The sequence below is a fragment of the Anarhichas minor genome, unplaced genomic scaffold (assembly GCF_050575085.1).
Source record: "Anarhichas minor isolate MPS153535 unplaced genomic scaffold, ASM5057508v1 ptg000002l, whole genome shotgun sequence".
NCBI lineage: Eukaryota > Metazoa > Chordata > Actinopteri > Perciformes > Anarhichadidae > Anarhichas > Anarhichas minor.
The window spans coordinates 2,152,517-2,167,491 of NW_027466448.1; the positions used below are offsets into that span (position 1 = coordinate 2,152,517).

General features: G+C 42.3%; 1 protein-coding gene across 1 annotated transcript; it reads left to right on the forward strand.

Annotated features, from left to right (window-relative positions):
- Positions 1 to 10,081: 10,081 nt before the first annotated feature.
- LOC142955189 (zinc finger protein 703-like) lies at positions 10,082 to 12,790 on the forward strand. Its single transcript, XM_076096671.1, has 2 exons — positions 10,082 to 10,312; positions 11,297 to 12,790. The coding sequence occupies exons 1-2, from the start codon at positions 10,082 to 10,084 to the stop codon at positions 12,788 to 12,790; spliced, it is 1,725 nt and encodes a 574-aa protein (XP_075952786.1).
- Positions 12,791 to 14,975: the final 2,185 nt, after the last annotated feature.

A 14,975-nucleotide genomic window follows, 5' to 3' on the forward strand; every position in this document is an offset into this window, starting at 1 on the left:
CTAATTCACATGGTTACATACATGATATAACGCTAAAAGGGTGAGGCTAAAGCTACATGTCCGAGGCAAGAGAAGAGAAAACGTCCCACAAAATAACACCCTACGGTGTAAAGTGTTTACCACATGTGTCAGGCTTCTCCTTTCTAGTTGACAACATTCATTTTTTTTCCTGCTGAAATGTTTCCAAGAGGTTTTTTCAGCTGTAGCTAGTTATTCACATGGCTACAAACAAAATATTTATTTCTCTTTGTGCGCTCCCAGATGACTGGTGTGAACATCACAAAATCCTGCGGTTGGTTTGTTCTCTTTCACGGCCACAAACAAACCGCACCAGGGTTCGATTGACAGCTTTCACACCAGCTCAAACGAACCGTACTAAAACGAGCAGACGGACCTGCGTTTGCTGTCTGAACCCAACAGGATAAATATGGACTTCATGGCTCCATCTAACTAAAATGGAAGGAGTCTCTGTCTGCATGAATGCATGTATTCATGTGTTCATGTGCATGTGTTCTTGTTTCTTCGAGATGTTTACTCATGTTTCTAGTCTTGTGGTTAAAATAGTCTAAATTAGCTTTTGGGTTACATATTTGAAATCCAAACAAAAGTGGTGTATTGCTCCTTAAACTCTATTATAATACTGTTATATGAGGTATATTTATGTGATTTACCCACAGAATAACACATTAAAGTGTAATCTTTTTACCAGATGTTCCTCTGAGCAGAAGTTATCAATGCCTCGGAGTCAACGTCCCATACGGGATTTGAGTTACAGAGAACAAGTGGGAGTGAAACAGCAGGGGGTGAACAGTGGAAAAGGAGTAATCCATGCTTCAAAGATATCAGGAGTAAATCTGTATTTATGATTCTGTGGAAAGTCACGACATTATCTCACCCTCTAAAGTTCGCCGTACATTTGGAGCTGGAGGGGGAAACTCTGTACTTCAGCAGAAAATCTTGAGGTCAGCACAGAAGATATTTCACGGCGTGTCAGACCGCTCTGCACATGGTGAATAATGTTCAACACGACACCGTAATGCTTGTTCAGGTGAAAAACGGTTCCCTGCGCAACTTTCTGGGGCAGCGGTAATAATATTCTGTCCGAGGGTGGGGGCGGCGTGTGTGAAATATGGCGCTACTTCACAGTCATGTATTCATCCCGGAGCGATAAATTAGACCCCAGACATTTCAATCTAACTTCCTAAATAGAGCACTTTGTCATCGCAAACCAAAGGAGAGGCCTGTTGGGTGATCAACAGAGTAATTCATGACTTTCTGAGCATTAGAAACAGGGTGCCACGCATGATCTTCAGAATTAGCCGTAAAACATACTGTAAATAAGACTAAGTGCTGCTTTCGTTTGAAACAATTCCTCATCCCCCTTCCAACTCCATGAACGTTGCAGCTGAGCGGTTACTGCATCCTTTATCTTGATCTCTGCAGTCAACTATCATGCATGAAATAAATGAGGCTGGTGCAGCCGGGTGAGGATCATTTGTTTGAAGTGACATGGCGGATGGGCGTTGATTTACTAACACAATAATGGCCTTTTAATTGAGCTCTTCCGCCCTTTGTTACATCAAAGCCTGACAAGTGGTTTGACAACAGCCCTTTCTTCTTCCCCTTCTGTGACTGACAAGGCACAATATGGCCGCCCTCATACCTCTCACAGCTCCCCTCAACTGTCACGAAGGCACACACACAGCATTGAAACCAGACACCTTTTGCCTACGGGACATATTGCGTGTCTGACAGAAATTAAAGGCGGTTACACAGAGTTACTGCATGGCAGTTTGATTTCATTCGGCGCAACATGCGCGCTCTCGGTTTGATTTATTTGCAAAGACAGAAATACAAACAAAGAAAGCAATCTCATTTACCACCTTCCAGTGTTGCCATAGTCTGTTAAACCACAAGTCAAGTGTTATGACAGACTTTGTCTGCTGTGCTGGCATGTCTTGAGGGAGAGCAGAGGAGGCGTGTGGTGTGCGCTGAGCGATGACAGATGTGGGACGAACGCTGAAATGCATCTTCTCCTTCTGTAAATGGTGTGTTTTTGTTTTTTTTAGGGGTTTGGAAACGGTTGCCGCTGACCGGTGATTATGCAGCTGTAGGCACGCAGGAACACAGCCTATGTTTGGTGTAGCTCTCATTTAGGGTTTCTTAAATGGTGCGTGGATTCGTTCCTGACATTTATGGATGAGGGTTGTGCTGAGGGTTAAGTAAATAAAGCCATCAAAGTAGGGAGCATGCGAGGAGAGAGAGCTGCTTCCCTGCTTCCCCTCCGTGGCTCTGTTTAAACAACCCACAGGGTTTTCTATCACAGTAACTTATTGAACAGGGTGAATCAATGCGTGACATACTTCCTGCTCCAGCGCTCTGTTACAGCTAACCGCTTCTTCTTTGATTTTATAGACAGGCTCGGGATTAATGGGGATCCAGTATGAGAGCAATTGACTTCAGTGTCGCCCTCTTTATCTTTATCAACACGGGGAAATCTGCAGGAAATACAAAATGGCTCTAAGAGGACACATTTAGCACTCAACAGACTGTGTGACGTCGCTGGTATTCCTTTATCAGTGTGGCAGCGTACAGTATATCTTTACAGGTCGAATTCATGCAGTTTTAAAGAGCTCACTCTCTCATCTTTACAATTTTTCCGTTGTTCTCTGTCTTTGCTTTTATCTGTATCAAAAGCAAAACTAAAACTAAACTGCACTATTGCATCAATAACCATTTCATCAAAATAAGTCAATGCCATGTGTCTCAATGAACATATTAGCTAGGGAAACAATTCATAATATGGAAACCATATCGCCTTGCTTTTGACATTCACCACAGCTCAATCCCTAATTGTACTCGTTATTGAGCAACTTCCAGAATTTGGACAGGCCTCTTAGCTTATTAGGAATGCCTCTTTACCTGCCAAAGGCTGTAATTTGATTGGTTTTATGTTCTCAATAAGGATGTGTTGCAGTGCGGTGTGATACTTTCACACCGTGTGAGTAAGATGGACGTTGGCTTTAGAAAAATCCGTGGCACAGGCCCTGACAAATGTGATAAGCCTGGCCTCCGCTTTGCATCTGTCGAAGTGTTTCAAACAGAGGGGGGATCGATGGTAAATGATTGCCGAGCTACTGTGTGGAGTGAAGGCTGCAGGCAGCAATGGAAAGGTTTGTTTAGCGCCTCCAGGGCTGTGCAGTCACAATCAATTTCCCTGCAGCAGTCAAGCAAAGGTCCACTAGATCTCTCAATGCCCTCGAAAGTAAAAGTGCTTTTTTTTGCAAGAATAGATGTCAAATATCTATACTTTTAAGGGAAGCGTTATAGTAATGTACGTTGAAAACACAGTGTTTTGGGAATTTTATCAAAATGTTTGGCAAACTTTCCATCCTAGCATGACACACATGAACACAAAAACACACTGCACTGAAATGTGACGCCTAGTGTCTTAAAGCTGCATTCTCTCTAGTGTCCACCAGGGGGCGACTCCTCTGGTTGTATAGAAGTCTATGAGAAAATGACTCTACTTCTCTCTTGATTTATTACCTCAGTAAACATTGTAAACATGAGTTTATGGTCTCAATCTCTAGTTTCAAGTCTTCTTCAATACAGCATGATGTTCGTTTAGTAAATTGAGGTCCATTTAGAGTCTTTAGGGCGGGGCTACCTTGTGATTGACAGGTCGCTACCACAGCGTTGTCCGGTCTGAAAGTTGTCTGTGTGTTTTCGTCTTACAACTTTAAACCTTTCGCGGTGTGTTTTCAGTTCATTGAAGCTAATTCTAACATTGTCGTCGCCTAAAAATGTCAGAATAAATAAATAAACCCACTTGATGGCGACATACATGACATAATGCTAAAAGGTTGGGGCTACAGCGACATGTCGGCGTCCTGTTTGGATGTGCAGAGATGCTAACGTTCCTTTAAACTCTGTAATAGTAGCGTCTTGGCTCACACACAGTGGATGCACCAGTCCAGCAGGTTTTTCTTTTTTTCCAAATGTAACCTGAAAACCCACAAAATAATGTTATGCAGTGCTAGTTATGCTCTTTAACATACACGTTTGCTCTTGGATTTTGGAAAGGTTTAATTAAAATAGAAGACATCCACATTCATTCGTCTTTAAATATAAAGTATAGCTCTCAGTATTAACATGTATTTAAATAGAAAGCTGCTTTAAAAAAAAAGAAGATATTTCGCCTTTCAAAGCAGTTAAAACAAGAAGCCTTTTCTTTCACACGGTTGCCAGCAGGCAGCTCTGAGTTTTTGGAATAAGATCCTATACAAAAAGCCAAATCTAGAAGGGTGTGAAAAACTATCTTTGATGTCAGATGAAATTTCTTTGAACAGCACAGTACAATCTGATTGCAGGCTGGCATCCTCTGGCAGCCGGATCTCTCCGGATCGTTCCACCCACAGGACATGCAAAATGCATCTGTGCTGCTGAGAAAGTGTGTGTTTTTATGTGTGTGTGCTGAGGAAAAAAATGAACCTTTAATGATTTTAAAAAGTGTGAGGGAAAGTTGATTAGACAGGTGGACAGACTTAATCATTGGGCATATTCTAGGCAAGCTGATGAGTGCATTATGTTGATTTTTGCATTAATGATCAACAGACTCAGCATTCATATATTCTGTTTCATGCTGTACTGTATGTGAGCAAGTATGTGAAGTATATTTTCATCTTCTTATGCATTTTTTCTTATGCAGTTTGCTATATTTTGTGTGGAATGGATTAAACAGAGTGTTTAATCACTAGTTAGCTACTGAGATAGCATGTCTGGCTAACTAGCTTACTTTCTATAATGCTAACCCAGCATTACTGCCAAATCTCAACGAGCATATCATCCTAATTATATAGTTAGATAACAGGTTGGATTAGAAAACATTCAGGACCTGAACATCCACTGTGCTGGAGATAAGATGCGACTCTATCAGACTTTAAGCTAACGTTAGCGGCTCTGTCCTCTTAAGTTTACCCTCCAGTCCGCACATGAGACAGCGATACGTTCACCCAAGTTTCTGTTTAGTCCTGCCTGATATTAGTCATATCATATCCTAACAAAATCACAAGAGACCAATGTATCTGCCTGCATCTATCGCCATTTTAAGTCGAGACTGATGCGTAGTCATGCCAAAGTACTGGTTTTGCAGAGATTTAAACGCAAAAGAGAAGCCATTAAGTGAACGTTTCTGGGATGTCGGAGTAATTCTCAAATGTTGACCCGGCGTCTATTCTACGAGGATTTCGAAATCATCCAAACGATAAACTATATTACATTTTTATTCATAAAAACAATGCTACTCCTTATTTACATTTTTTGTTTATGGATCATGTACTGGATGCTGAATTTTATATCAATATTTAAGATGCATTTACAGACTTCTTGTTTAGGAACAAATCAGCTGGACGCATTCAAATAGTCAGCTGGATACTGAGTGTTCAACCTGTTAATTAGCTCGCTAGCTAAACCGGCTAAAATCTGCAAGCGACAGTCGTCATTTCAGCCGATGTAATCAAAAGGCGTCAGCTAGCAATGGGAAGTAGCTTTTGTTTATTTTTGTGTGAATTCAAAGACCTATTAATTCAGCAAATACTATAAACTTTGCCAAACGGCCACTGCTGTTGTTGTGAACTGCATATAGCTCTGCAGGCTGAGCAGGAGAATAGAGTTAAATTAGAAGAGAGTGTTTCAGAAGCAGCTTTCAGTCTCATTCTTGGATAAAAGACCAAAAGCTACAGAAAGGACACATCTGGTGTTTGGAGCTCTATAAACGTCTGACTATCCATCTGCCTTTTATCACAGCACAAACACCATTTACGTTGTAGTTGGAGTCTTTAAGACTGGCTTCAGTCCATTTGGTTTCATTGTTTTTCGTTGTGTTGCCGCTTTGATTATGTTTTGAAGATAAGGGAACAAGAGGAAACCTGTCTCCGCTAATGACCAACTTCAAGGCAAGTCACGAGAAGTTAAAGAGAAGAGCCCCTTTGTTTGTTGTGGCCTCTCTCTCAGTGTTCGACCTTCTCTTTTCTCTCTCTCGTCCCCCACGGTCTCCTTTTCCCTTACTAATATTTCTCAATCTGAAGAGATCTGCACCTGCACATTGTGTTCCTTTAGATAGGGGGTTTCCCCCCCCCCCAAAAAAACGTGTTTGCAGTCAGCTACTGCAGGTTTAAAGATCTATGGGTGCTGCCACTAAACCTGCATTAATGATCGGAAATCAAGAATGACGCTCTTATTCTTTACACACAATACCAGTTTACCACACCGTGTCGAGATCATTTCAGTCATATTGTTTATTATACTTCGTCTGCGACCTCTTTGTGACGTTAGAATACAGACGGACGCATACAGGCGTTACTTTCTCCTGAGTCAGCTCTTAATGCTTTTGAACATTTTACATGAATACTAATTCTTTCAGACCGGCAGTTTTTATGTAATGAAAGCAAACATGCTTTCATTTTGCAAATTCTACAGGAGAAGCGCTGCTAAATACTGTGGTTTATAGATTTATTAAATGATTAAACACACTGATGTAGATCCCTGCCTGTATTCTAACAACTACTGTACTGTGCCAGCACTTAGTGAGGAGGAACCCACTGCTCCTGCTGTGTCTGTTTCCCCCCCTAAAGCCACACCAGTGCTCTCTCCTCTGCAGCGCTGCAGACTGTGACCTTGTTTGCTGATGAGATGGTGCTCCCACTCTCTGCTTCTTATCACAAATTGGACATTGATGGATTGCTGAGAGTGGTTGTTTCTGCTGTTTAGGGCTCGAGGTCAAGGCGACAGTTGCTTTAGTTCTTTTTTTTTTTTTTTTTTTAAACGGTGACCTAATGCTGATGTCACATAGTTAACAAGTCTTGTAAGAGATTTTTTTTCAAAATAATCTACATTCTAACCCTTTTACAGTATTAATTTATTTCCCTTTTCCCTATATTTACATGTGAACCATTCCTTTTGAAGATTAAGGAGGACCCTGCAGGATATGTACAAATATCCATCAACTAATTCACATTATGCAGCCTTTTGGCCACAGGTTATGAGGGATTAGGAATGATTTCGCACTCAATTGAGGCGGCAAAAGGATTGAGAGATTCAAAGACTCTCAGACTGAGACTATTTTGGGCTGCTGCTAATAGCTCTTGTCAGCCGTAATTTTTAAGTACTTTAACCAATTCATTGTATAATTAGGTTAACAAAATTAGCTCATTGCAAAGTCAGTCAGCAGGCGGTAATGCAATAAAGTTATTAACATTCCAGATTTATAGAACCATTAATATTGAGGCGATCCGTCTTTATCGCGTTTTTCTTCCCCGGTATAAATGGCATTAATTCAAAAAAGAAAAGAAAATAGACTCTGGTGACATTTTATTTGTGCTTTATTGATTTTTAAAAGGGAATGTTATGCTCAGAGCAGAAGCGAGAAGATAAATTATCCGTCACACCACGTGTCAAAACATGCCTGAACTTTGTTTATTAAAAGAAAATGAGTGCACGTGTCTCAAACCTTACAATAATAGTGATGGTGATGTTCAGCACGACTTGCGAACATGTGTGTGAACCTCAAAGGGAGGAGAATTAAGCATTTAGAAAATATGTGACCTGTCCTGTTTGTGCGTCTGTCAACTACGTTTATGTCTTTTCCCGTTTGTTCTATGACTCACAGTATACGTAGTGTAAAAGAACAAACTGTACGGTAAACGCATGTGATGAGGTAATAGAGTGGGTTGTGCCATTTGACGTATAACATAAAATCGCTATAGCTGCTGACATCATACAACTGATGAAAGTTAACACAGCTGCATAAAACATTTCAATTAAGCTGAACATTTTGGCCCCCTTTAAAGCATGAACAATTAGCTATTAGCAGTTGTTTGCAACGTGCCCATGGATGTACAGACAGCTTTCACTGGGTTACTTTGATACTGAAGGAAACTTAAAAACATGAGAAGTGTGAGGCAAGTTCTGGAGCGTCTTGTTTGCTCTGCTTTTGAAGCGGATTTATGGACGTGTAGTTTAGATGTCACACTGAATCTATGAATGTATGTATCAGCACTTTGTGTTCTGATTTGACTGAGTTAAGCCCCAAGGAAACGCTTGAAAAACTACATTTGTTTTAACCTAAATTCCTGTGAAAAACAAGCATCTCAACTGGTAAAACCCCTTTTGGTGTTTGCCCTGTACTCATCTGCTTGTCAACAGCTGAGTGAAGGATGACTCATGTGACCGTATACGACTTATTTCCACTGCTCGCTGACTTTGTTCTCAGCACCGTGACACTCACAAAAGTGCATTTTTAGTTTTAATAAGGGGGTCTACGCACCGCATGCGTCCCAGTACACTCATGGTATCCCTCTCTGTTGAAGTTGTCAGCGGTGAAGTTCCTGCTCGGGCCTTTAGATCTATGTTTCACGAGCTGGAAATTATACCGCTTGACATTTTGAGCAAAGTTAAGTTTTCCATTTAGACTAACCTTTGAGTTTAAACGGTCATGTGTCAAAGACGTTAAAACTGCACCCTGAGATTGAACCGTATGATCCAACGCTCATGATTTTGCACTGAGACCTCATGTGAGAACATATCGCTTCTCTTAGTCATGGTCGACAACATCTTATAGCCACAAATTTTATGCTTTTTTTTTTATTTGTGCGTCTCCTGATCGGCCACAACATCTAGACAGTACAACTCTTACAAATAATTCTATCCAGAATATGGGGCCCCATAACTGTCCAGTTTATAAATGCACAAAATATGGATGATTATTTTGTTCTTTGCGTAAAATTGAATTAAACAGGAAATTTTTTTTTAGGACGGTTGGTCGCAGTATAAAGATAAACACTCGTGGACTGGCTCGACCTCGGTTCATCAGAGAGCAGAATGACAGATGATTAATGAAGGAAATAAAAACCCAAATTCCCCACAAATATAATCAAAGTATCACGTTGTTCTCCTAATAACCGGAGAGTTCATGACACTGTATCAGCACACAACCCATTTGTTGCATATTTAATGCTATAACTTGTTTAAATCTTTGACAAGGGTTTATTTGTGAGTAAAGCCACAGTTATGTGACAATAAACTTTTGTATTTATTAGAATACAAACTTACATATTGTAAAGACAGCGGTGGAATGTAACTAAGTACATTCATTCAAATAATGCACTTAAGCACAATTTTGAGGTACTTGTACTTTACTTGAGTAGTTTCCTTTTCTGCTATACTTTGTACTTTTATTCCACAACATTTTGGAGGCAAATGTACTTTTTACTGCATTCATATGATACATTTAGTTACTTTGCAGATTTAGACTAATACAAAATATAAGTCAACTAATCAATTATAAGATATTATTCAATTTTTAACAGCATTTAAAGTAATTTAAAAGAGCCCCACCTTCACCAGCTGCAACATTAAGGTGACAAGCATCACCAATGCAATAATATATATGAATCTGAAATTGGACTTTCTGCATAATGTTTACATTTTGATGCTTTTATTAAGCTTTATATATATAAAACAGTATATATATATATACTGTAGTATTTCTACCTGTACTTAAGTAAAAGCTCTGAGTACTTCCTCCACTAGAGTCAAAAGTATTGTCACTTTGAGGACGCCGTCGCTCCGCCCTCACGCGCGTCCTCCCCGCCCACCTCGTGAGTGATGCGGCCGCCCAGCGGACACTTTGAAGTCCTGCCTGTTGTGATCAGTGAGCTGCTGAAGTCCGGACCGAAAGCACGCAGTGGGACGTTTCCTCTCCAACACTTGGACTATATAAAGTAAACTCTGGTCTTTTTTTTAATGCACTAACAGGACGGACACTGTCTCCATTTTGCGCATTATTCACACAGCGGACTTCTTTTTGTCTTTAAAATTGGAGTACAGGAGCCGTGTCGGTGATGCTTGAGCTGAGAGGATTCTCCGTCCTTCGGGACATTTAAGGACGTCCAGCTGTGTGTGCGTTTTAATTTTTGTATTTGTTGGTGACTGCATGGATTACATTTATCACCCGTAGACACTATTCTGGACTAAAAGTATCCTGACGCACATCCACCTAAAGCGCAGCGCCCTCTCTCCAATGAAATATCTCCCTTCAGGACCAGTAAGTAAGCGGATCGAGCTCAGTGAGACCAGCGACATTACAAAGCCTCGTCCCGGTGCTGTGGTGTCTCTGTTGACCCCTCTGGACCCACTTCGGCAGGCAAAGCGGCTCCCCATCCGAGTTCTCAAGATGTTGTCTGCGCACACCGGACACTTGCTACACCCGGAATATTTACAGCCTTTGACGCCCGCGCCAGTGAGCATCGAGGTATTTACTGTCTTTAGAAACAAACATGTTTATCATTTAGAAAGGAATATATATAGATATATATTTGCACTGCAGTGTTTTGTGGTTTCACAGCAGTGTGGTGAAAATGAATCGCAGTGTCATCCGTTATGACAGCGAAGACAAATCCTGATTTATATTCTAGAAGAATAAAATCCAACAAACAAATGCTTCTCTGCCTCACTGTTGTTGTTATCATACATATTACATAACTGGTCTTTATTCATATTAACTCTCTAAAGTAATGACAACTTGTGTTTTAATTAGAGCGATTAGTCGATTAATCAAATAGTCAATAATAAGTCACTTTCTTTGATAATCAAGTCGTTGTGTCGAGGATGTACTGATGCATCTTTCTCACATGACATTTAATTTATTCTTTTTTAGGTTTTACTTCATTGGTCAGACAAAGTAAACAAGTAGGGCTGCAATTATCGATTATTTTCATTATTGATTAATTGTTAAGTCTATAAAATGTAAAAAAAAAAAAAAAAACATCACACAACTGACCAGAGCCCAAGGTGATGTCTTTTAATGTTTTCTTTTGTTGACCCAAAAATCAGCAAATCCCACAGATACTCAGTTTATGATATATGACAAAGAAAAGCAGCAAACCGTCTAATTTAAGAAGATTAAAGCAGAGAACTTTTGGCTTTTTCTAAATGCTGAACTCTAAAATCAGCATGTTGGCATTCTTTTGGTTTCTGGGAAATCATATTGGGCATTTTTCACTATTTTCTATTATCTTATTGTGAAAAGGATTACTTGAATAGTCAGATTAATTGCTAATTACTTGCTAGTAACTAGATACAATTAAGAAAACCCAACAGTTAATAGGCCTACAAAGGACTAACGGACGTTTGGTTAATTAGTTAACAGACCTTGCTTATTTTTAATTAATTCTTTGCCTTAAAAACCTTTACAAAATATGTTCCCGAGCTAATCAGAATCTTTATTTTATTGTAGCTGGATGCCAAGAAGAGTCCACTGGCCCTGCTGGCACAGACCTGCTCTCAGATCGGTAAACCAGACCCACCGTCCTCCTCCAAGCTGAGCTCCTCCAGCAGCCAGGGGGAGAAGGAGTCCAGCAGTCGGTCGAAGCACGGGGAGCACCGCCCCTCTCCGGACGACAAGTGTAGCTTCAAGCCCTACAACAAAGGTGGTGGAGACTGTCGCAGAGATGGAGTTACCAGCAGCAGCAGCAGCGATAAAGTCGGGTTCAGGGTACCCAGCAATAATGTCACCACTAACGGAAATTCAACCAATGGCCAGCAGTCCTATCCAGCCCACGCTGCCTCACCCAGCTCCAGAGCCAGCAGCAGCACCCCACCAGGACACACGCAGCAGCAGCAGCAGCACAAACTGAGCCAGTCTCCTGGTGGACAGCCACGCTCTCACACTCCTGGTGGAGAAGCTGCACACGAGCAGGGCAGTCCCACCAGCACCACCAGCAGCAGCAATAACCCCAAAAAGGACGCAGACGTAAACAAGGCCGGCTCGGACAGTCCACACGACGCGAACTCCAGCCACGCTCGAGCCGTCACGAACTGCAGCAACGGCAGCTCTGACGGGGGTTCCAACCACGAGGGGGGCAAAGCGGAGTCCACGCAGCCCAACCTCGGCCACGGACGCATCACGCCCATTTCTCCCTACAAAACGAGCCAGCTCTTCCCCCTGCCCTCTAACATGGGCTACCACGGATCTGTCGTGGGGGCGTACGCCGGCTACCCGTCTCAGTTCGTTCCCGGGATGGATCCGACAAAGTCGGGCCTCGGCATGGGAGGAAAGCACCCGAGCTCCAGCCCGCTCACAGGGGCCTCCCCTCCGTCCTTCATGCAGAGTCTGTGCAGGGACCCCTACTGTCTCAGCTTTCCGAGCATGTCCCATCTCGGCGGAAGCAACTGCAACTCCTGCATCCACGACCCTTCCCCCACCCTCAAATCAAACTTCCCGCTGGTGTACCCCTCCCACCCGCTGCACTCGCTCCACCAAAGCTCCATGTCGTCCAGCGTGTCCTCCTCCCTGTCGCACCCCCTCTACACGTACGGCTTCATGCTCCCCAACGACCCCCAGCCTCACGCCTGCAACTGGGTCTCGGCGGGGGGGCCGTGCGACAAGCGGTTCGCCACGTCCGACGAGCTCCTGGCTCACCTGCGCACGCACACAGCGATGCCCATGGGCATGGACAGTAAGATGCTTGCCGTTTCCTCCTCTGGACCCGCCTCCTGCCACCTCCACCTCCCCCACCAGAGCAGCCCAGGCTCCATGCACAGCTCCCTCTCTCTCAGGGCGCCGCCCGGCATGGGTTTAGCTCGCTATCACCCCTACAACAAGGTCCATATGCCCCCTGGACCCTCCTCCATCTCCCTGCACTCTCTGCCCACCACAGGCCCGTACTACCCTCATTACGCTCTCTACAGTCAAAGACTTGGATCTGCATCCGCTCTGGGCTACCAGTGATGCACACCACCCACTTAATATGTTCAAAGGAGACGTTCGACACTTTGTGAAATGTGCTTATTTGCTTTTCTGGCAAAGAGTCAGATGAGAAGATAGATAACACTCTCGTATCTTCTCTTGAATATGAAACCACAGCCCAGTTAGCTTAGCACAAAGACTGAAAACGGGGAAACTGCTAGCCTGGCTCTGTGCAGATGTGAAAAAATCCACCAACCAGCACCTTTAAATCTTGTTTATTTGATACAAATAAGAAAACGAAGTGTAAAAACATAATTTCGCAGTTTTATGGGGGACCAGTTTCCATCAACACGATGGGACTCCACCCAAGAAATAGTCCAGCACATAACCTTTTGGAAAATGGCAAATTTAACAGCGTACACTTCAGTATTTGTAAGTATTAAACCAACAAGATATAACGTGTTAATAAGTGAGCTTCAGAGGCGCTGCTGCACAGAGCCAGGCTAGCTGTTTGCCTTTGTGCTAAGCTAAGCTAACCAGCTGCTGCCTGTAGCTTCACATTCAATAGACAGACAGAAGAGTGGTTTCATTGTTCTCGTTTAACTTTGCAACCAGAAAGCCGCTACGCGAAGTTTCCCAAATGGCAAACTATTACTATAACTACTGCTTCGAACATAATTGCGGCAAGTTGCTTCTTCCTCTGACTGGATTCAAGTGGAACTAGGACGTGGAGGCTGCAAATCTTTCTTCACACATTATATTTTGAGATTTGGGTGTTTCTAATCAGGCTCCACTCCTAAAGATCAGAGGACACGTGTGGCTCTTGCATGTCTGCACATTGCTGGGATACTTCTGCAGCAGCAGTGACCGCCCTCGGGCGACTTCTGCCGCCCTGCGGGCTCCGCAAATTGATGGTTGGACGCCGCGTAATAGCTCTTTGGATGTTCAGGGTTCTCGCTGCAAATGATGATGATTTAGTGCGGAAAAATGTGGTGTGGCAGGGATGGCAATAAGCTGCAGCCGTGGGCTGATGCGAGTCTGGCCACAGTCGCTTTCTCCCCGCAAAGAGATGCATGTAAGCCCGACACAGCGTACACTCTTTAACCATTTAGTCAGCCCAAATGGTTTGCGATGATTTGTTTTGGTTCCTTATGTTTTGTTTATTCCTACTGAGAAGTTGTATTTATTTTTTACTGGGAGATCTGGCTTTGTTGTTTACCACATAAATCTATTCTCATTTTTACAATCCTCTGAGCAGACATGTTGGAAGCCCAGATGACAGATGTTGAAAAAACGTCTTAAGAACTTCTTCGTGAATGAATGTTGAAACCACATCTCTCTCTCTCTCTCTCTCTCTCTCTCTGTATCTCTCTCTCTCTCTCTCTCTCTCTCTCTCTCTCTCTCTGTATCTCTCTCTCTCTCTCTCTCTCTCTCTCTCTCTCTCTCTCTCTCTCTCTCTCTCTCTCTCTGTATCTCTCTCTCTCTCTCTCTCTCTCTAAACTCCTCATCTTTTTCTTTTTTATTATTATTTCCACAGCAAATCAATAAAAATGAGATGTGATATTTTTTATGTAAAAACTGGAACACCCTGTGGTGGTATCCAGTGAAAGTGGAGGTCATATTTTGTTAAATAAATCACACTGAAGATGTAAATTCTGTTGTCTTCATTTCCTTTGGTCCTGGTCTAACACAAGTCCTCTTATAAGTTTCATAAAGCAAAGTATTAAAATCACATATTTGAAGTGGAATTGCTTTTATTTACTCTGTATCTCTAATAACAATCAGATTTTGGTGATTATCTCAGGTTCTTTGATGTCAACTTGTTGCCCCTCTTCACTTTAGTTCGCCCTTATCTCATATAAACCAGTGAAGAGAGAACGTGTTGGTTCCCTTTTGGAAATAATCCACACTTAAAACACGATCTGATGCATTTACAGAGACGTTTCTAGATTAAAATAACCCAAAACAAAATATGATACACACAAGAAATATCTCCCAAAGCTCCAGGGTTTGAACTTCTCTCTCTCGTAGTGGTGGAGGAAGTATTCAGATCCTTTACTGAAGTAAAAGTACTAATACCACACAACGAAAATACTCCACTACTAGTAAAGGTCCTGCATTCAAAACCTTACTTAAGTAAAAGTATGCACTGTATCAGCAGACTGTACTTTAAGTTAATAAAGTAAGAGTACTCATTGTGAAACAACAGGTTCTTTGTGTTTTAGGA